The sequence below is a fragment of the Phocoena phocoena genome, chromosome 1, assembly GCF_963924675.1.
Source record: "Phocoena phocoena chromosome 1, mPhoPho1.1, whole genome shotgun sequence".
Lineage (NCBI taxonomy): Eukaryota > Metazoa > Chordata > Mammalia > Artiodactyla > Phocoenidae > Phocoena > Phocoena phocoena.
Window position 1 is genome coordinate 140,976,407 of NC_089219.1, and position 24,888 is coordinate 141,001,294.

Genomic DNA, 24,888 nt, shown 5'->3' on the forward strand with positions numbered 1-24,888 from the left:
CACAAGTCCTTTCATCCTTTCAGGGTTGATCCACAATTATTTAGTATTGTGGTCTCCCTTAAGAACCTAGCTTTTATTGTTCATACTCCTGATGTGACATCTCCCCACGCCCACCTATCTATTGGAGCCTTTTAGCTCCCTACCGTGTGAGATGGGATGAAGTTACCTTTATCTTATCAGAGGGAATATACCTCACTACTGAATAATGAAATGCATCCTCCACTTAGGAAGTGCTGCCACCCATACTCCTTTTCTGATTTAGATTGGACTGGCAGTCCAGTCTCCCTCCCAGTTGGTGGCTCTTTAAGCTATTTTGCCAACAAACAACAAAAAACCCCACTCCAGTGAAAATAAGCAACTCCATGAGCTTGAGCAGAATTTACAGCTATGAACCTATAAGGTAAGGCAGTAAGACACTCAAATCTCAGTTACCAACATGGCTCGCTGCTCCTAACTACAAACCAAATTCAATATCCTAGCCTTCGCAACTCTTTATTGTAGACTAATGGTTATTGCTGAACTACATTAACTCAGTACATAACGCTTGCATGGCCAGTGGGGATGAACGGTTCCCTGATGTGATTTCCAGTCAGGTAAAATATTGACATGTCCTAGACTTTTTAAAAAAGGCTTTTCCCTTTAAAGGTTTGGTTAAGCTAGAAAGACAAAAGTGTAAAACTGTAGTTTTGAGTTTTGTCAAACACAATCACATAATCACCAGCACACTCAAGTAATGAGTTCCATTGCTCCTCGAAATTCCCTTGTGCCCCTTTGTAGCCAACTCCCATCCCCATCTCAGGAAGCCACTGATGTGTCTGCTATCCATGTAGCTCTCTTTTCCAGAATGCTATGCAAATGGAGGCTTTTGAAGCTGGCTTTTCACTTAGCATGATGCTTCTGAGGATCCATCCATGCTGTTTTATCAATAAATACTTCACTGTTTTTATTCCTGAGTAGTATTCCATTTTATTCATGTACCCTTCCATTCATTCACCAGTTGGAAGGATATTTGAATTTTCAGTTTTTGGTGATTATGAGTAAAGCTGCTATATTCATACACAGGTTTCTGTAAGAACAGGTTTTCATTTCACTTGGGTAAATACCTAGGAATGGGATTACTGTGTCATAGGATACTTAACTTTATAAAAAACTGTCAAACTTTTTCCAAACTGACCTTACAATTTTGTAATTCCTCCAGCAATTTGAGAGCTCCAGTTGTCATTTTGCTTTTTACATTTTCCTAATGATCTATGACAGTACGCATGTTTTCATGTTATTATTAGACTCCATTTATCTTCTTTGGTGGAGTGTCTTGTTCTAAACCTTTTGCCCATTTGAAAACTGGATGGTTTTATTGAGCTTAGAGAGCTCTGGATGCAAATCCCTTATCAGATGTTTTCTTTCAAGCCTGTACCTTGTAAGGATTTGGCATCACTTTTGGTTAAGATAGAGACAGAACACTTGCATAATGCAGAAGGTAGATCTTACTATCATGATTTGAGAGTAGCCTTAATGGATAGCTGGCCCTGTTAATTATTGATTGGATGACCACCATTACATTTGATAGATGCCTTCAAACTTGGCAACTCTTATTCTTAACTTGCAGGACAGTTCAGTTCATCTCTTAAGAAGTTTGTCTCTCGCTCACTGAAGTTTGGTATTCTGTGTGCCTTTCTCCAGGCTAAAATTGTATTAGTCCTGTTGTTCTCTCTGAGCAGATATCTTGTATTTCCACAAGATGTGGAAACTCTGTATATACTCAGCTTAATAACTGAGCTTTTGCTTCTCACCCTTATTCAAACCCCCAATAGAGAATTGAGCTCCTAACAGTGAAGCCTAAGTACTTTATTGGCCATTGTGCTAGTAACGGTAAGTTAAAGAACCCATGATATGCACTTGAGTACATCCCTCTCTTTATGTACTCTACTTATTGCTCAATGTATCATTATCATTTTTAAGACTCTTAAGAAACTTCTGGTCTTATTAAGAAAACTGATGCTTCACAGTAATTGCTTTTTAACCTTCAGATAATTGATTTAATAGATCTCCTGTTAACAGGACCAAATTTGTGGCTTGGCCTTACTATTTGAGATTGATATATTTGATTCATATGTTGGCATTTTCTCCTCTTTTTTCACTCAGTTTACCCTGTATCTTAAGTCTCAATGAGAGACTCTTCAAATCCTTTTTTGAAACAAAGTAGGGTACAAAAAATTGACTAATAAATCCTATAGAGACCGTGTTTTCTGTGACTCATAGTCTTCTAAAGGCAACTCTGGAATTACAGTAATGTCCTAGAGGGACTTTCTCCTTTGCCTACTTCAGTTTTAAGAATTCTGAGATCTGGAGAGACTATAGGGCGTACACCTAATATATTAAGCACTAATGATATTCCCAAATCCAGGTCTTTTCCTAAAATATGATTATGTAAGGAATTCTAAAACATTGAAAATGGTAAAGTATTTAAGACATACTAGAAGCCAAAAATCAAAACCCTATCCTTGAAAATCACAGTAAAAGAATTTATTGTGACTTATGCTTGAGTATAATCAATTGTTTTGTTAATTCAAACAGGTATTTTATAGTTTTGCTACTCTTTTAGGGATTTAGTCTAGTATGTTTTGTGCATTATTACTATTGATTGCAAGAGTGGTTATTACCAATATCATTTCTAAACTATTCCAAAACCCGTACTGGTTTAAAAAGAAAATAATTTATGCTGAGGCTATGCCATTTTGTCCTTCCCTCAAAAAAAAAAAAAAAAAAATTACCTTTTAAATGTGGATAAACAGAACTGGTCACTGAGCACTATTTTTTTTCTTTATGAAACCTTCTTATATTCAAAACATACTTAAAGAACATAATTTTGGCTACCAAACTACCTGTTTGGCATCAATGGTAATATAGGTAAACTTTGACCCAAAGTATTCCCACATATTATTGCATTAAGCATGTTACATAGGAATTGAGAAGTGATTTCAAGGATTTTACACTGACTCCCCCCACTAAAATTTTATTTCCTTGTGCTAAATAAATAGAACATACACAGATCTATTTTAAAAATATTCATCATACTAGGCAAATTCAAATCTGCCAACCCAGTTTTAGCCCAGAACCAAACCAGTGATAGTCAGGAACTACACAGCCACCAGGCAAACTGATTTCCTTTCTCGTTGGTTCTCTGTGGGGATAGATGAGTGAAATAAGGTGTCAAAGAAGTCCCAGCGAAAAAAAAAAAAAAAAAGTCCCAGCGGAACATTTGTAAAAAAAAATACCTAATTTTCTTCTCACCCAGGTTAGCCAGTGGATAGTCATGTCGTCCCAGTTGGCTCATTAGATTCCTGTGTGCCTCTTTGTCTTCCCAGAGAAAACAAAACTAAAAAACCCCCTTTACATCAGTCCTTATTTCAGATATAAGATGCCAGTTAACTATTTTCCCACAAATACCTTAAGCTCATTTTTACTGGAAAAAAAAAAATTTCCCCCCAAAACTTTTAGTAATGAATGAGTACACAACAACATTTGGATAGTAATCCCATGGTGCAAGGATTTCCTGCAAAGTACCTTTAATATGTTTGCATCAGCAGCAAGCATTAGGATGTTCTAATTTTGGCACCGTAAGTTATATGTGTAGCATTACACATTAGATACCAAGTCACCACCCCAACCAGTATTTATCCATACGAATAGGAAAACTGAACAAAAACATAGTTCTGATAAAGGCTGCATTCATAAACCCAATACAGTTTAAGGTTTTTTTTTTTTTTTTTTTTTTTTTACAATCAAGGGCTGCCATTTAGGATTTTTTTTTAAATGATAAATAAAAAATAGGAATTATTTAGAAGATAAAATACTTCACTGTTCTTTACTGTTATTAATATAATATTGAGTGTTTTGCTATATAAAATATACTCCCAAGAAGTCAAAGTATTTAAAAACAGTGTATCAAATAAAAATCACAGCCATGTTACTGTTCAGCAACTCCATTCCAATAAACATTGGTATTGCATTCTCAAAAAAAAAAAAAAAAAAAATTGCAGCTGAGGCAAGAGCTCTCTGAAGCTTGCATTCTGGGCGTGTAAAACACCTCACTGCATACTTTTAAGACTGTCACTCTGCTTCAGTAATTTGAACCTGCCACATTTTACTTCAACAAGTAAAGCACTCTGCTGAGAATACAAAAATTTATAAAAAGGCCATCATAAAAGATTAAACCTTGGTAGGCATGTAAGCTTTCTTTTAATAAAAACAAAAATAGTCATTGTCATCTAGTTAAATAAGTCTCTTTGTTATAGAATGTTCCAGTTATTGAAAAAGGGACCTTAAAAAACCCAACTGCCTGTATCTTAAAACCCTACCTCTCTTGCCCCATAATACACACATTTGAGGGAAGTCATTTAATGTGCAAATTGGCAAACAAATGTGGAGGAGGGGACTTCTTGAAATGACGTGCCCAATCAATTCTTGGTTTATTCTTTTACAATATCAACTTCCAAAAAACTAAAATAACCAAAGTAGCCCTAAAAATACACAAAACAGACCTTCATCTTTGCATTCCTTTCCCAATAAACACAAAAAGTATGTACAGCATGTTTAATAATATGCAATATGCAAAAGCTTTGTGTTGCTGTTAGCAACATCTATACCCACCCACCCTCCTTATTCACAAGTGTACCTCTACCTAACACAATTACATCACTAAGCCTGTTAGTTTGAAAGGGTCTTCAATTTGTTAAAACTGGAAAATCTTGGTATAGGGGCTCCACTCATTTGACTCAAGGTTATAGACTTCCACCGTATTCAGAAACTCATTGCCATCAAATCCTCCCACTGCATAAATAGTGTTCCCTACAGTTGCAATCCCAGCATTGCTCCTTGGTGAAGTCATGTTTCCCATCATCTTCCATTCATTTCTAGTTGGATCATACATCTCCACACAACTGATGGCATGAGAACCATCAAAGCCACCACCTACAAACAGTTTTCCTAAAAGAAAAGAGACAAGGTTAATCTAGAGAGGCTAAGAAAGAAACCCTTAAATTGATCTTTTGCTAAAACAGTGGTTCGTGGTAGAAAAGCCTATTCATTCTGTCAGAAAGTATTTATTGAATGCCTACTAATGTAGCAAGCACTCCCCAGAAGCTGGGGATACAAATGGAATAGAGTTGAAAAGAACCCATTTGCATGTGTAAGTCAGGCAATTTAAGGAAGGGGAGGCACCATCTAACTACAGTGCAATTCTCACAACAATTCTTTGTGGTTGTTTCTATTACTGCCATTTCACAGATGAAGATATAATGAACAAAGAAGTTGGACACCTTGCCTAGAGATGCAACTAGTACATGGCAAACCAGAGTAGTTCTGTGCACTGGAAGTTTTGTTATTATTCCAGTGCGTAAGAACTAAGATTCAAAGTAAGTTATAGGAAAGCCGGTTTCAGATAACTGAACATTTTCTAGAGCTCTCCAACTATATAAAATGATTTTGGCATGGAAATTTCTTCTTGGAAACAGACTGAACTATGACTATTTTCAAATATACATGCAGGGCAGTTAATAGTTAAATTATTTTCAGACAAATAAAATGTTAGCATTAAATATTCTCTGGAGCTTAAGGAAAAACCCTATTAGTGATTCTCGAATTCATTATTTTCTCATCTGATTGTCACTTAGCCCACTTGCATCCATGTACTTACCCATAAAAGAACCGACAAGGCTCATAGTAGGCCAGGGGTTGCAGGCCAGTAGGCTACTTACTGGTGTGCCTGCACACTTAGGCTCTTACCAGTTGAGCCACAAGCATTGTTCTAAAAACAATTCTAACTGAATTCATTATTGTAATTATGTAATTAAACATTATGTAAATCCATAAAATGGATGTGAAAACTGTGTCTACATATGATGATTTGCAAACACTTGTTAAAAATAATCTAAAAATATCGCTTCCAATTAGGCATGGAGTAGACAATTAGAAAAGACTAGATTTAGGTGATTTCCATTTCTTTTGTTTTACAAATCAAATTTTTAAAAATTCTTGCTCTAAAGAAACAAACTCAAATTCCAAGATGATGCATTACGAGTATGATTTATGGAAGAAGATGAATTAATATGTTATATATCCAGTACTGAGTGATTAGAAAAGACATTTCTAAAAGACAAACCACCAATCCCCACTGCGTCAGAAAAGGCGGCTAGTTCTGAATTCTTAATTATACAAGTGGATAGTTATCACTGACATTCTCTTGGAATTTTAGAACAAACTCTTGCTACTAGCTACTCCTCAGCCCTCCAAATCCCAACACTCACCGCCGAGAACAGCCACTCCAGCTCCTCGCCTAGCCACATTCATGGATGCAATTAAAGTCCAGGTGTTATTTTCAGGATTATAACGTTCTACTGTGTTCAGACAATTCCAAGACTCTGCGCCTCCAATTATGTACAAATAACCACCAAGCTCACAGACTGCAGACTGGTGTCTACCTATAAAATCAAGTCAAACCAAAATTATTATTCTATCTCCCCAAACTGTAAGTGTGCACTACACATACCACTGATTCAGAGGTCTTTAAAAAAAAAAAAACTTAAAAAAAAAAATCAACTTACGAATGTTAAGAGGAGCACAGCTTGTCCATGACTTTGTTATAGGATCAAATACATCACAATTTTTCAGTCCTTTTTGACCATATGGATCTGAGCCACCAACGATGTATAATTTCCCATTCAGAGCACACACTCCTATGTGAGTATAAAATAAGGTTATAAATTGATAACTTAATTATCATACTTAAATACTGATGATCTCAGCAGAAAAGTATTACCTGCATTACAACGATTAGTTCTCAATTCTGGAATAGGAGTCCAGTCATCTATGTTTGGATCATACATCTCTCCACATCTCAGGTCATCTGAGTGGCCATTTGATCCACCCACCACATAGAGCTGGCCCTATGCCAAAAGCGAGAGATTAATATTTCCGCCATTCTCAAGTTCTTAGAAAAAGCTAAATGTGGGCTGCTTCTTCCTACAGTATAGTGCACTTACCATGAGTACGGCCATTTGAAATCGGGCTCTTGGTGTCCTCATGGGAGCAAGAAAGGACCAATGATCTGTATGTGGATCATAGCATTCAACTGTTCGAAGACACTCCTCTCTGTTATAGCCACCTGGTACAAGAACCACAAAGAGTTATGTTTAAAGTATTAAACTGGACCAGCCTTTCTGGTCTAGAATGGTTTAAGTAATCTGTACAAATGAGAAAAAGAATCTTTGTCCACACACTTAATAAGGCCACATTAGTTAGTGTTTTAACTAAGTGCCTGTAACGGCTAAATGACAAAATTATGAGTGTAAGTAAATTGCTTAGTCTTGACTTGAAAATTAGGAGGGAACGATTACCCACTTCATCGTTTTTTAAGAATTAGAGACAGACATTAACTTGAAGGCTAGGCAATACTATAGTATTGACTTTTTATTTCTGTCTTCTTAGAATGTGGTAAAGTGGAATGTCACAGAAGAAGGCATATTAAATAAACCCTGTCTTCCAAAGTTTGCATGTCACAAGCAAGCATAAACGTCCACTTATAGAGGCTTAGCCAGCTGAAGGTTTCTGATAAGTCACTCATCCTTCTATTCTTACCTGCAGCTATGAGTTTGCCATTCATCTCTGCTGTCCCCAGACCAGATCGTGCGTACTGCATAGGAGACATGGGCTTTTCTATTAACTCATCTGGTTGCATCTCAAAGCTTAAACTTTTAATGAGTTTTGGAGTACTTGTTGGTGAGCTCTGTGGGCTGTTTCGCCCATGAAGGAAAATGACACAGAAAATACCATCCAGCACAGCCAGGCACAAGTAAGTGTTATCTGTAAGCACAAGAGTTCCATGTTTAAAGATGCAATTTTTATTACTTTTGGTTGCTGTGTGATCCTGAATTGGACTCCAGATTCCAGACAGGGGATGACCTGCTACTCTTTTCCAAATTTAGTTGCTTCTGAGTTTTTTCCTCAATCACTTTAGAAGTATTATATGGTTCCACTTAAAACTCCTTCTTAAAAAAAGAAATAAATTGAAGGCAATCTGACAAGTGTAATACACTTACTTGAAGTCTTTTCCGAAGCAACGATTTTCCACTCGTGCTTAGGGCTTTGTATTGTAGCATTTGGAGAAGACAGACATCCAATGGAACTGCTACTTATCTGCTTATGGCCATTCTCACGTGGTGGCTTTTTCTGCAAAATCAAAAGGCAGCTACAGAAACCTAGCCAAAGACCATACCTGGTGTACCTTTGCTCCTGAGCTATTCCACAACACTGAGAAAACCCTTAGTACCCTCCACTTATGCATGACATTTATAGCACACCTAGGTTTAACACAAAACAACACTTTCTGACTGACACACATTACTGGCATTCTTCCATCTCCACTTAATAAGGAAACAACTACACCTACCCTGGTCAAGAAAAAGTTCAAGTTCAACAATTAAACATGTTGTGGGTCAAGTATCAGAATACTCAAGAGAGGAAAAAACGGAACCTCCTCCTTCATAATCCACATAGTCTTTATATTAAGTATAGAATCTTCCAAAATGTTATAAATCTAAAACAGCATGAATTAACTGAGAGAATACATTTAACCCACTATCTCCATGAAACTGTCAAACTTAACTAAATCATATGTACTGGTATCCTTCATATTAGCAGGCATATATCCATCCAATCTCTCTGAAAGTTATTTTACAGGAAAAAAAAGTGGCAATTACAAGAAATATTTACAAGTATATTTCTTTAGGATTACCTTAAAGGTATTATAGAGTGGTTTTCTAGACAAGTAAAACTACAGCAAAACACAGAAGTAAAAATGGTAATCAGAAATTAAGGAAGCAATAATACTAAAAGAACCAAACATTTCTAAAGGAATACATGAGAACATAAAAGAGGGAGAAATGGGCAAAGCTGCAAATTTTCAAATGACTGTAAGAAGATTACATTGTACCCTCGTGTATGAGTCCTCTTTGATGGTTTTCTTCCAATTACTTTAGCTCTTGACACTTCCAAAGGATATGATCACATGTCATTAGAAGAGTCAAGATTACCCTGGTAGGAACTGCCTGCTGAATGAATAGGTACCACCTTCAGTACCTGGCCAAGTCTGCTCATCCACTTATTTTGATCCCCAGGGCCACAGCCTCATGGGTAGACAGAATCTCTAACGGAAATTTGTTTCAAGTGGAAGAAAAAGGCCATGAAACAACAGAGAAAAAGATTTTGATAGCTACTTGGAGCGGTGAAAAAACTATCAAGTTTGGTGTAAGCAATTCATCAAATGTGGTTACAGCTTAAGTAGGCTATTTTGAGAAAAGGCGGAGAATGTACCATGCTAATGGTTATAATTACATTCCATTTAGACATTTATTATGTACCTAGGTGTTATTAGGCACTTTATTCACACTGTCTTTTAATCCAGTAAGGGCAATATATCTCTCCATTTTATAGGTAAAAATACTGAAAATAAGAGAGAAAACATGCATTGCCTAAGGCAATGCAAGAAAAATAAGGATTAGGAAATCTGAGTATAAAGCCACTCTTTTATACTATGATAGTCTGGTGTGTCCTGTGCTACTAGGAAGTACAAGGTACATAAAACCCTATCCCAATCTGTGGGAAGAAGGGATCCAAAGTAACACAAGTTGATGATGATGCTTGATTAAGAGCTTTCACTGTAGTAAGAAACCTGTTCTAATGTATGGCTTTAATTGAGAGAAAATCAAATGTGAAAAAAAAGCACAGTAACGATGAAGACTACTTGGTGTTATGTAACTAACCAGCCTTATATAGAAATGCTGGTTAACTCTTTTATGTTCCTTCCAGAACACTTTCAAACCTAATTCTTTACTCTCCTTTATTTTCAAACTTTACCCTATCAACTCCTCCCACTCAGCCCACCCACTGGCCCACACTTTCTTTGCCTCTGACCTCCCCAAGGGGTGGTCCCTGGTAGCTCGCTCTTTTTCAGCCACCATCACTTCTGAAGCTAAGCGTTTCTTAACCTTAATACTCTCTGGAAATTATACCCACTAAAGGTTACAAAGTGGCTTCCTAAAACCAGTGTAGAAGAGATATCCCTAATCTTCTTTTACATGACCTCCCAGAGGATGATTTGACACAGTTAACAATCCAGTCCTCCTTCAAACTTTCTTCTCCTATGTTAGCTAGCTTGTACAACACAATTTGATTCCAATGGCGGCTTCTCAACTTTTTCTCTTCCTGAAGCTTGGTGTGTTTCCTCATCCTTTTTACTTCATCATCTCTATTCATGGCACTTCCCTGGAATAAGTCACACAGGTCAGAGTCCTACTCACCCTCAAATTCTTCGTTTCCTTAATTTTCCTAATCTAAACAATCACTAAAGACCTTTGTAACTATAAATGTCTAGAGTCCACCCTTTCCCCTTCTCGTCCTTAGATCAAGCCCTCATCTTTTCACCTGAACTACTGCTTGTAATAGTCTACAAATTGGTCTCACAAGCTTTAATCTACCCTCTGTACCTGGCCATAAAAATAGAAGGGTTCGATGCATTTAGTAAAGTAAAACAAACAAAACCCTCAAATGAGCTAGAATCCCACGACCCAGAGACTGCCACCTGATAGTTAACTATCTGTCTAAAATATGATAATGAACATATAGATCTCTGCTGTATGGAAATACCATAATTTAACCAATCCCCCTATTGCTAGACTCTTGTCCAGTTTTTCACTATTATTAAAGTTGTGAAATATATCTGTTCAGATCACTCTACTCCCTTGTCTAAAATTCTTTGAAAGTCCCACACTACTTGTAGAATAAAGTATAATCCTCGATCAGGTGTTATTTACCTACTCTCCCAGTCATGTTACCTGCAATTCCAACAGTATCCTCCTTTCACAGGTATCCTTTGCTATCTGACACACCTCTATCTGCTATGCAAACTCTTCCACATCCCCAGATGGCTCAAATGTCGCCTCCTTTGTGAAATTTCCCTAGTTTTTCTCCTTTTGGTTCCACCCTCCCCTTAATGTCTTCCGTAGGTAATTCGTATAAATCTGTTCTGTTTTACCTACTCCTGTAAGGTCCCGGAAGCAGAAACTGTCTCTTACACATTTCTGGGCCCTCTTACCTAACATCACGGCCTGCCACTTATCAGGCACTCAACCACTGCTTGTTGAAAGAGTACTTTAAAAAACCATTAAATTACAGTTTAGAGATGTTTGGAGATGAGAGAGAAAATATCCTCAATGTTCAAAATGCACAAACATGAACAAAATTCTCAACTAACTCAGCCCCAAAAGCTTTTTGTGAAAATAAAAATATTCAGCCACTATTGACACAGAACACCTGATAGTATCACCATACACGTTATTTCTGAGTCTATCATCTACCTTCTAATTATTAAAGGAAAACACCCATTAACTTGGGTCGACTCAGCCTACTTTATAGTTATCCCTCACAAATACAATGTTGAGCTAAAGGCCAAACAAAAAGAATACATATTGTATAACCATTTACAGAAATTTCAAACACAGGCAAACTAATCTAATGCTTCAGAAGTTGGGATATAATGGCTTCCTTTGGGGTAGTGTAGGGCAGTGACTGGGAAGGGGGCAAGAGGAAGGCTTCCAGAATGCTAGAAGTCTCTTCTTGACCCAGGTAGTGTTTAAACCAGTGGGTTCACTATGTGCCATTTATGATTTGTATTCTTTTCTCTATGTTATTTATCCATAAACTGAAAAAGTTTATACCTGAGATTTTTTTTTAAAAATTGGGTCTAACGGTCATTCCCATTACAAACAACTATTTTTTATAATCTGACCAAAATAACAAATAATTTCTATTTTGCTTCATCTTATTGGCCCTTTTTCTTACTGCTTATAAATCCTATTTGATTGAGAAAAAAATCTTAAGTGGGGTTCCCTACTTTGTTCTGTTAGTTTCTTTTTATGTGGCAAAAATGGTAGTAATGGTATGAAAGGTATGCTTGTTTTCTCCCACAAGTGTTTCTGTGCAGTCATACCAATGAAGGTCTTCCACTTTCCTTTATTAAAGGAAAATTTCAGTATACTATAAAATGCTCTAATCGAATTTTAACCTGAGGTTACCTCAGATGTGCAATGTGTACCTGCACAAACTGAATGTGGTCATCATCACTGCCAAACACCTCAGCCTGTCCAGCTAGTAGGTTCCCATCAAGCAGCTTGTGATCGGCTGAGTAGTACAAGGTCTGAACCTGCAAAACAGCAACAGAACACCCATGTGGCTACTGTCTCCATGGCTACTCCACTAGTATGCAGATCACACAAACGCCTCAAGGTAACCTCCAGTGTGCTTCTTGAGCTTCTTGACATCTTACTCTGGCAGGATCCCAAAGTAAAGAAAATACATGTCATGGTGGTAAAAATTTAAAAAACAAAAATAAGATACATAATCTTCTAATACTGGCTGAAGAGTCCTTGGCTTGGTTGGCTTGAAAGAAATCTTCGTTTTTTCATAGCTTCTATGATACAGCATTAAGAAAAAAAGGCACTAGTACAATATATAGGCTCTTAAAGAATATACATATTTATAATAAAATACTGACTATGGTTTACACCTTTGAAGAGTAAGTGGTCTAATGTGCATAAACATATTCCCGTCCTGCGCAAGCAATGTCAAGAAAAACATGAAAAACAAGTGCAAAAGTCCAAGCAAGCTACAGAGACACCTCCCTTAACAGATGCAAACATACGGCTAATGCATCTGATTTCCAAGTGGGAAACCATATAGAATTTAAAAATCACCTGTTAGCCTTTTTAGAGCATAATGATAACTGTATTTTTAAAGGCCTAACAGGTTTGGTAAGCCTTTAGTGAATCCGAAAGGCTTAAGTGGAGGGATAAACTCAAGGTCACTCCACTGTTCCATCTGCATGTTTAATTCCCACCATTTCTCCGTCAATTTTTTCTTGTGTATTTTTCAAAAAGTAGCCCAAGTTAAGTGAGTGACTATATGTATGAACAACACCATTGAAAAACACAAAGCTTTAAAGATAAGAATCCTGTAAAGGAGTAAACACCATTAAATCATCATCGTTCTCTGCCCACAGCGGATTTTTCTTAGGAGAACTGGGGCAGGACTGCTGCTTCTTTACGTGTCAATACACTTGAGGATTCTTCTTGTTTCTTCAGTCTTGGGTATCCTAGTTTTGTTAATAAACCTATGGGGAGATAAATCAATGGGGAGGAACAACCATTAGAAGCTTTTACCTACTTGTCAATTTAAAGCAAAAACCTGTGAAGAAAAATTAAGAATCTACAGAAAATTTCAGTACCACCTCCCATTTCTAAAGCAAATTACATGCTACTTTAAAGAAAGTTAACAGCACATAATAAGCAAAGAAATAAAAAAAGAAAAGCAGAAGACCAAACTGAACAGTTCATTCAGCTCACCTGGACACCCCCCCTGTTTCTCAGCTTAGGGGTACCTATAGCAAAATTTAAATTCTTTAGGGTCATGGTTACAAAATAAAAGTGAAAGGGAATCCTTCATGTTACAGCAAAATAGTTTTTAATAATTGTTGAATCCCATTTACTTTAAAACTAACCTCGTCCATCAGCTCTTCCAGACTGTCTCCATTCTCCCAGATGCTACGCTGCACCCAGTTGATTACCTTTGTGTACAGTTTGCCATTGCTGGGCAAGCAAACATTATCTTCCAGCATCACCTCCAACTAGAGTTGGGAAAAAACAAAGACACATGGATTAGTGTTGAGCCTCTACTTCTCAATTTCATAATAAAGAGGTCATAGATGCCCAACTGCACTCCATACGCTTACTCTAATTTTTAAGGAAACCAGTAGCCAAAAAAAAAAAGAGAGAGAGAAGACAAAGAAAAGAAAGTAAACAAACTGGTAGGCAGAAAACCATTACACTGCTAAAAATAACCGTATGGTTTCAATGTATTGTCTTTTTCATAACCATTACTCACTTGCTTGAAACATGGAGAAAGATTACATTCCTGGAACTAAGTAGTATGTATGTCTTTATTTAACCTTTACATCTTTCATCTTTATAGATTTTACCTTTAGCCGTGGAAGTTTAAGAAACTCTTCCTCTTCTGAAATTTGTAACAAATGCTCCTGAATATAACCATCAACCTTATTCAACAAACGGGAGTCTCCCATACAACTTGCAAAATTTCGGTAAGAGATGCAGCTGGTAATATCCATTCTAGATAGTAAATAATCACCACAAACCTTGGAAAAGAAATACACGAGTGCCAACATTTACATACATTTTATTTAACAAATATTTAATACTCAGTGTGTAAGTACTATGTGGATATATAAAGATTAACCAAAAATCACTGCCTTAGAACAAGTTTAACAGTAGGAAGAATACATGTATACAAACGATAAACATCAAAGAATGCCATTCAAATATATAAGAAAAAGTGCAACAAACTGAAATGCTATGAAAATGCACATGAAATGTTCGGACAAGTATTTCCAACTAGAATAATAGATAAGACTTCATAAAGGCAGTAATCTGAATGGGGCTCTACAGGGGAGATGACGCTGAATGCACACAGAAACTAGGGAAGATGCTGCAACAATTTAGTTTGGCCAGAACAAAACATAAGACACTCAGAAAACAGTTTTGGAAGAAGAGCAACTATAATTAAGGAGAGCCTGGAATTCTAACCTGAGCGACGTGTGCTATGACCACAAAAGGATTTTTAAGCAGAGTGAAGGGCTTAGCAAACTTCTCAAAGGGCCAGAAAGTAAGTTTTTAGGCTTGTGGGCCGTACTTTCTCACAACTACTCAACTCTCTCACAGCAGGTGGAAAGCAGCCATAGACCGTATGTAAATGAAGGCTATGTTACAATAAGATGTTATAAAAGCAGGCAGCTGGCCTCAGGCCTGCAGTTTTCTGACTCCCACATTAGAGGATTAAATGCCTTTTTTCCTGTAAATTATTAAGCACTTCTCAGTGGCATTAAGTTCTAGAAAGAATACTTCTAAAGAACAACCGAGAAGTGTAGAAGAACGGAGAATTAAGGATATGAGTTATATGATTAACTGAGAAAATCAAGACTTACCCTGCCAGAGAAGATTACTGAAAGAGCAAGATTGTAGTTTGAATTATCTGAGAGGAAGTGTGACCCTGCTGTGTTACATTGGCTAAACAGTTAAAATTACATACATATTCAGTTCTCTAGGGGAAAAAAAGGGACATTTTCAAGTTCTTGAGTCCAACAGATGTCTTATAACAAACTGTACACACTAATCATATAAAATAAGACCCCCTAGTAACAGTACTCCTTGTATATTACTTCTGTTACTCTACCTGCTTTACTCGGTCCATCTTCAGCTTTTTTGCTGCAGAATAAACGTCTTTGACTAATTCCTTATCGGCTTTCAACCTATTAGAAAAAAGGTTCTTTATCATTTATCATACCAAGGCCTTGAAACACAGATACTTAATTTAAATAAATTTAGAGGGACTTGGAATTTCATTCCCTAGTTATATGATGTACTTCAGAGAACTTACTGAGCAGTGTAGGCATAATTCAACAAGACTTCAACAGCTTCCGGATTGAGATCATCAAACTTAACATGAGAAACTCGGTGAGGATCACTATCATTATTAAAGATTTCAAATAAATAGGGGCTGCAGCAAGCCAGGACTGCTCTGTGTGCTAACATCTCATGGCCACAGACCTGCAAAGTGAGGAATTAACATTAGAAGCATTGTGGACTATGTATTTATCTAGCTAATTACTACATCGTATCCTTCATCTTACATTTCTGGGTAAATCATTCTTTTTTAAACTTATTTCATTAAATGCCTCCTGTGAAAAACAAAACAAGCCAATCCAAGAACATATGGTTTTTAGTAATGAAAGATCAATTCTGTAAGTTTCCAATTACGTTTTAAATACCTGAAGTCGAACATCACAGAACTGGCCACTTTTCCTCAGGGCATTTAATTTGGCAACAGAAGACTCAATGAAATTTTCGTCTTCAAACATTAAATATCCATTGGGAATCATTTTTCCTTATAATTTGGCTAAAGGGCAGAAAGAAAGAATGGTGATTTTTATAACATTTTAAAGAGTAATGCAGTATTTTTAATTTTCAAATTTCATCCTGTCAACACATAAAAATGTTATCATACAAAGACATTGCTAAAACACCACTGGCACTGAACGTCTAAGCCTTTGTACCCCTATACTTTGGTCCTAAGTCTTTTCAAGGATTCATACAGTAGTGTTATGGTGTCCCAGCAATTTTGGCCAGGTTTCTATTCCTATTAGTACATTCATTGTGAAGGAGAAAAAAAATGTAAACCCAGCCCTGCCCAAACCCATATAACAAGCAACTGAAAAGCCTGGAAGGATGTGAAGTGGTCATCACATATAGATTCCTTGGTTGGGGCTGCAGTCATTCCTTTACTCACTGATATACACGACTAACTTACATTCTGTTCCCTTTGCTCTACTCAATATTCTGTGATAACCTATGTGAGAAAAGAAGCTAAAAAAGAATCAATATATGTATAACTGTATATGTATATATATAACTGAATCACTTTGCTGTACACCTGAAACTAACACAACATTGTAAATCAACTATACGCCAATAAAATAAAAATATTTTAAAATTCTGTTCCCTTTGCAGGTTTCATATATTTTAAATCACTTATCTCATAAACATACAAGATAGAAATGTATGTTCTTTAAAAAATTTTCCATTTCACCGTTTCTTGTGAACAAGTGACTAATGGCTACACAAAATGCATCATTAAAAAGTGGTAATAGAAGATTTCAGTTTGAAGTAACAGATTTATTTAAATTCAAAATAGTTTATAGAAAGGAAAATATAGGAAAAAAATGTTTTCTATGAATATTACTGACTTCGCCTTTTAAAAAAATTATGAAAGGCTGTTAGTGTACTTGGCACAGTCTTCAGAAAAAAAAATGTGTGCACTGGGCACTGACTATCCACTTACCTACTATACTGGTGAGAAATGTATTTCCGGGGTGTTTTAAATAATCAAGGACAAAGGAAACTCAGCGCTTTGTTGAGGTATGAAGACGAGTGGCTGAAGTGAAGGCAGAGGTGTCTGAAGCTCTAATGGTGATTCCAAAACTATCAGGCTTGAAAATGATGTAATCAAGTCCTTTAAAGCTATAGACACGAACTTCTTCTGTGATAATCATGCATCATAATCTGTAATAATGATAATTGTTGGATATTCAGAATGATCAAAGACTGCCAATGATCTAGGTAGATCAGATCATGCAAAGTCTGATCTTGAAGACATTTTGAGGTAAATGGCACAATACAGAAAATAACACGAATGCAACTATACATAAGCATTTTCATTTAACCTGCAACCACTCAGGTGATTAAAAAAAATAAAATCCCTCCCCAGAAGGAGCTAGTAACTTTTACCATTTAAGTGAGATACACAAGCACAAAATTAGAGGAAAATATAAATATTGGTTAATTCTAATATTCTTTACTATTAGATTCCAACTAATATACAAACATGTGTTCTGTCTGTTACCAGCCAGCAAGCAACCATCATTATTCCCCGACATGTATACAATGTTACAATCAAACCAGATATACTGTTTCCCAAAATGTGCTCTGTAGGTGCCCACCTCTGTAACTTCAAGTTTCCTTTTCTTGGAATACCCTTAACCCAACTTCTGCCCGCTGAAATCTTACCTCCAGAGCCCCTGCCAAATCCCTTCTGCTGAGTAGTTCCTCCCCATCCTCCACATACTGAACCCTCTCTGAAAGTGTGTATGTGTGATCTTCCAGCTGGTCTGTACTGGCTTATCTTCCTTGATTCAAGGCCTCTTGAAGGCAGAGCCTCTGTTTTCTTTATCTTTGTAGCCTTCCCATCTCCCCCCACCAAAACAACTAGCCTAGAAACCTGAATATAAAGATGAGTAATTTGTTGAAATGAACTAAATAAACAAAAAGGAAAATATTCATGTCTGTGCTTTGTATGATCATTTTTCTCATATACAGTAATAAACTACCAATGGAACAATTCTGGTTCAAATCAAATCTTCAGGGAAATCACATTCAGTCCTCTCCCCATTTTCACATGTCATTAACTAAAAGTGTCAAAGTCAGATGGTACTTATTTTTTAATCATCTGAACTGCTATTACACCACTAATTCAACAAACCAGAACTAAATAAATTATGTGAAAGATGTGCATACTTTTTAAAATGGACATCTTCAAATTACCTGTATTTTCCTTATATATCAATCAAGCCCACAATTCTAAATCTAACAATTATGTTAATGTGAATGGTCCCTTACCCCAGAACCCACTTGAAGGCTAGTCCAGTTCCATTTCAACAAACTATTGTATTAAGTGCAACACATGCGCAATCTGTATCCTGTACGCCTTCACTGGTTTCTCCATAGCTTAGGTTTTATTTCAAGGAAACCTGAGTATTCTGACTCAGGTTAGGACTGTTGTCAATGCTTACTCCTGCAATGAAAGTATTTCATACCTTTATGTAATATTGATTTCCTCTGCTCTACACTTGCATCCAGATTAGTTAATTCAGCTTTTCTTAAGAAACCAGTTCTAACAAAACAAATGTTTTCCAAGTAACACACAATTCTATGTACAGAGAGAACACACTATCCAAAAGAAACCTTCAAACATTTTCAGCCAAGACCTAGCTCAAGTTGGGAAAATCTATGCAAGGGTGAAAGGGGGGGATCCCTCCATGCAAGTTATGTTGGATATTATTAAAATGTATGCCCTCTGAAAAACCAAAAACAAAGGGAGATTTATAAGTATTTTAAACTTTGACCAGTTTTATTCAGTATTTATTTGTAAACTAGCCTTGATCTTACCCAGAATAAAAATGGCATCTATATAGACATACCTCGTTTTACTGCACTTCACTTTTTTTTTTTTTTTTGCAAATTGAAGGTCTGTGGCAACCCCGAGTTGCCAGCTGATGGTCAACATTTTTTAACAATGAAGTATTTTGAAATTAAGGTATGTATGTTATTTTTAAAGACATAATGTTTTGGACACTTAACAGACTCCAGAGTGTAAACATAACTTTTATGTGCACTGAGAAACCAAAAAATTGGCGTGACTCGCTTTACCACAGTGGCCCAGAACCAAACTCACAGTATCTCTGTGGGTGTATTTGATAAATTGAAAGTTCTACCTTAAATTTATTTTGGAAAACAACAAGAACAACAAAAACCTGGATGGTTAAAACCACTTCAGTCCTTTGGGAGAAAATACTGGAGAATTTTTGGAGCAACTCTTGCCATACAAATTTGTACAGTATTATTAGTTCTGCAATAGAGTGAGTACTACTACATTAGTACTCGATGATTTTCTCGTACAGCAAGGTCTTAACATGAACCTCATCTCTTTAACATCTGCTGATCCGTATAACCCTACCTGATTTTAAAAGCTAGCCCAAGTCCACTCAACATTTAAGTTAATGCAACAAACTTTATCTAATTACCGTCCTTATATACTATATGCCCCTACTCTCACCCACCCCCAAGTTGGAGGAGGTCACCTCAGCTTCTGCCTGCAAAACCATGTCTTTCAAAGTTTACATTCGCTTTCAGTAAAGTTAGTGTGGACAAATTGAGTTTTAAGCCATTCCACAGAGTCATAGATCTCAGTTGGGTCTATGAAACTCAAGCTCAAAAACTGATGGAATAAAAATGTGCGGAGAATTTTTTATCTTTGAAAAGCCAAACCAAAAGCCCCAACATCCCAGGCTTACATAAAATTATAAAATTTAGAATTTTATTTGATATTTAAAAAACACATTCAACTAATCCACTTTTAAAATTAAAACCGAGATCAAATGCAATATATTCTGGTAAACAGTCTTCAGTTTCTTCATATGGCCAGTGCAAGAAAAGGGATACAGATGACTTATAAATGAGTAATTAAACTGCTTTAGTAAAACCCAGAAGTTCACATGTTACCACAGCCCCCCAAAAGATCAGCTGAACCCAAATACAATTCAGTAAGCCTTATCAAGGAGCTGTAAAAAATGTAGGTACAATATGACCTGCCCCCAAATTCTTCTTGGGCCTTCAGTAAGAGCAAGATAAAATGTTATCAAACTTTCAAAGAATCCTTAAAACCTCAAGGCAAATTACAAGTATTATTTAAGTTTCAAGGCAATCTTTTGATGGTAGCCAACTTCCAAAATAGTAACCTACTCCATTTTTAAAGGACAGACGTTATAATACAAAGTAAGTCAATGAATTTTTTAAAAACCAGAAGTTATAGATTCCCAATGTCTGAAACGATCCATCTATATCAAAACTCACCAAACTCACTCACTCACTCCATGCTTTTAACCTCATTGTTCTGTAATTCTTATATCCCACAAACATTTATGGCTCCAAACATATGGCAGGCACAGTCTGGAATGGGATGCTCATAACACAATGAAGTTAACTCCATTCCCCAGCCTTGAACACTCCACAGACCAATCAGAAAGACAAACCAAGCAGCGAAAACAGCTCAAACAAAAGGGGGAAAAGGTATGAAAGCACACATATTCCAGAAACTGCAGCGATCTCTGTTTAGATAGACTGTAGTTTGCAGGATGCATATGGTAAACAGTAGGAGAGGAAGTAAAAGAGATCAACATTAAGGTTTAAACAGAGCAGAATTTTTAGCACAGAGGCATAGGACACTAGCAGAAATATAGGGGATGGTCTGGAGGAATGGGTAAAACATGGATGCAGGGAAATTATTTATAAACCCTTGCTTATCCTAACTAAGGTAATAAGGATATTTTAGAGTAGATATGTGGCATCAATATCAAAATTAGAATTCCAAAAAGCATAATAGAGACATTTTTAGTTTGCTGCATGCTTAAAGTCAGGAAGGAAAAGAGGAGTTTGCTTTGGGACATTATAAGGCTGAGGTACCTGTTGGGCATCCAGGTTGATACCAAAAGTGTAAGGATAGTGAGCGATGTATCGGTTTATAAATCATTTACAAGGCGGTAATTGAAGTTTACAAGTAAATATAATCATGTACTTTCTGTGGTTCTAACAAAAACTCAGAAATACTCCCTTATTCATTAATTCCTCCATTTACACTCTCTAGCACAAGGTAGGAGGCTCCCCAACCCTCTTGTAGATTTGACTATACAATCATACTGTTGAAAAGTCAATGAAATTATTTTTAGAGGTACTTCATCTTAATATCAATGATTAAGACAGTTCCCCAACAGGAAAACATTTTGCATTAAAAAAAACAACAACAACACTTATTTGCGAAACACATTCAATTGCCACCTAAAATATCCTTCAATCAAGAAAAAACAAAACCCCACTCCAAAGCATTGGGGCGGCCAAAAAGTTCGTTCAGATTTTTCTGTAACTTCTTACAGGAAAAACCCGTTACGAACTTCTTGGCCAACCCAATAAGTAGCCAAAAAGACACTAATTTAAAACTAAAACCAAAACCTGGAACACTTTGTTTTGGGGGGAAAAGTCAGAAAAACAGATCTGCAAATTAAGACAATTAAGAAATTAATATTAACTAATGATAGAGATTTCATCTATTAGGAAAACAGAGGAAAAACCATTCTGGGTCTCCTTTTGGTCAGTGATGCTAGTCCAGTTTTACCTCTCACTACCAAATTATAGACATTTGACAAGTAGCCTGCCAGCTGGTATTAAATTATAGTATTCTCAACCCAATTCTAAACAGTGTACACCTCATCTCCAGATATACAAAGAATAACTGCTCCTTCAGCATCTTTCAGACAGAAGTTTTGGCATGATTATGCCTAAAGCTACTCATCAGTATACTGTTATCCTTAAATAACCACCAGTGCTAGAATTATTTAAAAAAATATGTCTCTGGTAGTCTAGTCCATGCTGTAATTGTTGAACTGTTTAGAGTAGTACTATGCTTACAGGGTTGTTATTTACTACTAGACAGAAGATCACCACACGCAAGCTCTCAAAGAACAGCTAGATGCCAGGGTGTTCTAATCCTCCATGACTGACAACAGACATTAAGGAAACAAAAATAAACCCTTTAGGCCTCTGATTTCTACTTATCTAGTTTTTGAAACGTCAGCGCCCTCAAACAATAGATCTGTCTACTTTGTATTGGGGGAAAAGTAAATCTATTTCTAAAGTATTTGTGGTTCAAGTTTCCCTACGGTCAATCCTCAATCTGATACTGCCTACTACCTTCCTACCATCATGAGCTTACAACCAGAGTCCCTTTGCAAGATGCGCATAAGGACGGAAAAAGAGCAAACCTCTCTGCCGATTTTCTTTGGCAAAAACGAAGTGGCGAGCGCCCCAGAGTGACTGGAGAGTCCTGCAGTCCCAGGCCATCATCCCCGCGCGGCGGGGCGGGAGCCCACTCCGAAGGCTGGGAGGCAGAGCGCCCAGCGTCTGCACACCCCCGCCCGGGATTGGCCAGCCCCGCAGTCATTCAGCGCGACACGTCAGGGCAGCCGCTCCCTTCCTCCCTCCTCCCGCCCCCTTCTCCCCGCGCTTGGCAAGAAAAGCGGGCAACGTGGAGCGGGAACAAAGGACCCCGCGGCCCACGGCGATCAGGGGCGCGGTGCCACCGTACCCCAGGCCCGGGGTACCGATGGGGCCCTGGACCAGCTCCCCGCCCACACTCGCCGGGTCCTGGGGAGGCTCACGGAAGAGAGTCCAGACCCCGGGCCGATCCCAACACTGGGCATCGATTCTTGACAGCAGGAACGGAGATTCCCGCGCCCTCCTTCTGGGAGGTCATCCCTGGCCCGCGCGCGGCGTCTTGACCCAGGCCCCCGAGGACCCCTCGTGCAAAAACTTCTCGTTCCTCACGCCCTGCTTCCTCGACTCCAGCGCTCTCGGAGGCGGCCCGAGCCCGCCCTTGGCCGCTAACGCGATCCGGCAACCACAGCAGCACCGGGAGCGCGAGGGCCGCTCGGCTGCGGCTCCTCGCCCCCAGAGAGCGACGGCGGCAGCGGCCGCGGCTTGGGGCGTCCTCCTCCCGGCACCCGGCACCGCTCCGCGCCATTCCCCAGTTCGCAGTCTGCCTGCGCCCTCTTGCTCCTCCACCGTCGACGGGACCAGCGCGTATTACCTGGTTCATCTCTGAAGAGATGGAAAAACTCATCTCTGGAGCTTCAAAGGGGAGCAGAAGGAAGCGGGCGGTAATCGGCCCAACGGAAAGCGTCTCGAGGCCACCGAGAAGGGAGCGACCGAGCTGGGAGACGAGCGAACAGCCCGCAGAGGCTGCGAGGAAGGGGAGCGCACCGGAAATTCGCAGGGACTCGCTCGCTGGCTCGCTGGCACAGCGGCGCTGAAGCCGCAGGCGGCGAAACTGTGGCCAGCAGATCCGAGAGACCGACCTCCACGCGCGTCCCGGAGACACTGCCCCCGCCGCAGCCGCCCGCTAGCGCCTCACCCACTCGCACGTCACCACGTGCGCCGCTGCCGTAGCCGCCGCCAACGCCCCCCCGACGCTTCCGGCTGGAAAGCGTCGGCAAATGACTGGCGAGCACAGCAATATAGCGCTCGAGGCCCCGCCCACCGCTAGCCCCGCCCTGTTTGGTTCCGTCCTGCGCAGCTCAACTAGGTCAAAGCAAGGTGATCTTTGGAAGAGCGGGTGCTGGGGGCCCGCCACTTGTCGCGCCGTCGGCCCTCGCCCTTTCAGGGCGGGAACTGGTTCCCTCCAGCCGCCCTCACCTGTTCTGCCATCCCCTGGAGGCACAATATAGCCAGACAGATTAGACGTGAGAGATTAGATTTTTCGGTGTCAGACGTACATCTAGGCAACAAGCCCTAGGACTGGAGCTGGCCGCAGTGGACCTAAGAGTCTGTAGCTGCCCGTCTGCCCTTACCTTTGTAGGAGGGTGGTGCGAGGAGGAAGCGTGGTGATTGTGAGGAAGAGCAGAGGCACGCCGACGAAAAGGGGTGAGAGGATTCAGTAACTTAGAGAAAACAATTGGAGAGGTCAGAGAAGGCCTAATATTATATCAGTGTTGCTCTGAAAAACTGTTTACTTCTACTTTTCGTCCCCGGGATTTGTTTTGTCTGGGTGCAGCTCTCCTCTCGGCGACACTGAGTCAGCTCTTTGCTGGACTTGCCCTCTTGGAAAAAGAAAATAACCTTGAGACCAGATAGCAACCTTAATTATCCCCATGCACTCACCCACCTTGTCCCCAGAAGACAAACCTGTTCAGGGGGAGCATGGGGTATAGCAGGCTGACAGCAACTTCATGGGACTCTGAAGGGCACACTGGAAAGCTTCCTAGATTGAAGGTGAGGGGATTTCGTGAGGTAAACTTGTTGAGAGTTTGGCAAAAGCTTCCAGATTACTGTCCTGTTAAGCCTATCCTGATTTGGTGAGGGCGCTTAAGCCATCTACACCTGACCTTGTTTGTATCTGATCCCTCTGCTTAATTAGTAGACATTTTCTAGGAGCTCTTTGTCATCACTCCCTACCATTCTTTATCATTAACTATTTTGTATATGCTTCTGGGAGCAGGAAAAATGTTGAGGCCCTTCATCTGCAATGGAAGCTTTACAACTTTTTATTCTAAAATATTGAGGCAAGGAGATTTTTGTTTTGTTTCCAATTCAATTGTGGAAGGAAACAGGATCTAAGATATCTATAATTCTTATACCTTTCTTAAGGAGAAAAAGACTGACATTTGCCACTGGCCTCTTGTTTTTGTCTTCTGATAATAATTGACAGCAGTGTTCACTTTTATTGCAAATGAAACTATTCAAGTACATACCTTTTACATTCCTTTAATACCATAGACTTCATCTTTCCAGAGAGAGAGTATGAACTTCCCACTTCAGGTAGGCACAT

The 24,888-nt window shown here is 38.6% G+C and overlaps 1 protein-coding gene across 1 annotated transcript; it reads right to left on the reverse strand.

The window, feature by feature from the left end:
* Positions 1 to 4,579: 4,579 nt before the first annotated feature.
* IVNS1ABP (influenza virus NS1A binding protein) lies at positions 4,580 to 23,437 on the reverse strand. The gene is made up of 15 exons (XM_065875800.1): positions 23,152 to 23,437; positions 17,020 to 17,240; positions 15,950 to 16,077; positions 15,559 to 15,728; positions 15,355 to 15,430; positions 14,087 to 14,260; positions 13,610 to 13,735; positions 12,149 to 12,256; positions 8,097 to 8,226; positions 7,636 to 7,860; positions 7,041 to 7,162; positions 6,818 to 6,944; positions 6,603 to 6,734; positions 6,306 to 6,479; positions 4,580 to 4,986 (listed from the first exon to the last, which is right to left on the reverse strand). The coding sequence occupies exons 3-15, from the start codon at positions 16,058 to 16,060 to the stop codon at positions 4,733 to 4,735; spliced, it is 1,929 nt and encodes a 642-aa protein (XP_065731872.1). The 5' UTR covers positions 16,061 to 16,077; positions 17,020 to 17,240; positions 23,152 to 23,437; the 3' UTR covers positions 4,580 to 4,732.
* Between the last annotated feature and the right edge of the window lie 1,451 nt (positions 23,438 to 24,888).

Excerpts from the sequence above, each read along its gene's own strand:
- IVNS1ABP (XM_065875800.1), bottom strand. The coding sequence starts at position 16,060 with ATGATTCCCAATGGATATTTAATGTTTGAAGACGAAAATTTCATTGAG. Across the intron at positions 7,163-7,635 it reads TGGCAAACTCATAGCTGCAG|GTGGCTATAACAGAGAGGAG; the intron begins GTAAGAATAGAA and ends TTCTTGTACCAG. Across the intron at positions 6,480-6,602 it reads CTGTGCTCCTCTTAACATTC|GTAGACACCAGTCTGCAGTC; the intron begins GTAAGTTGATTT and ends TTGATTTTATAG.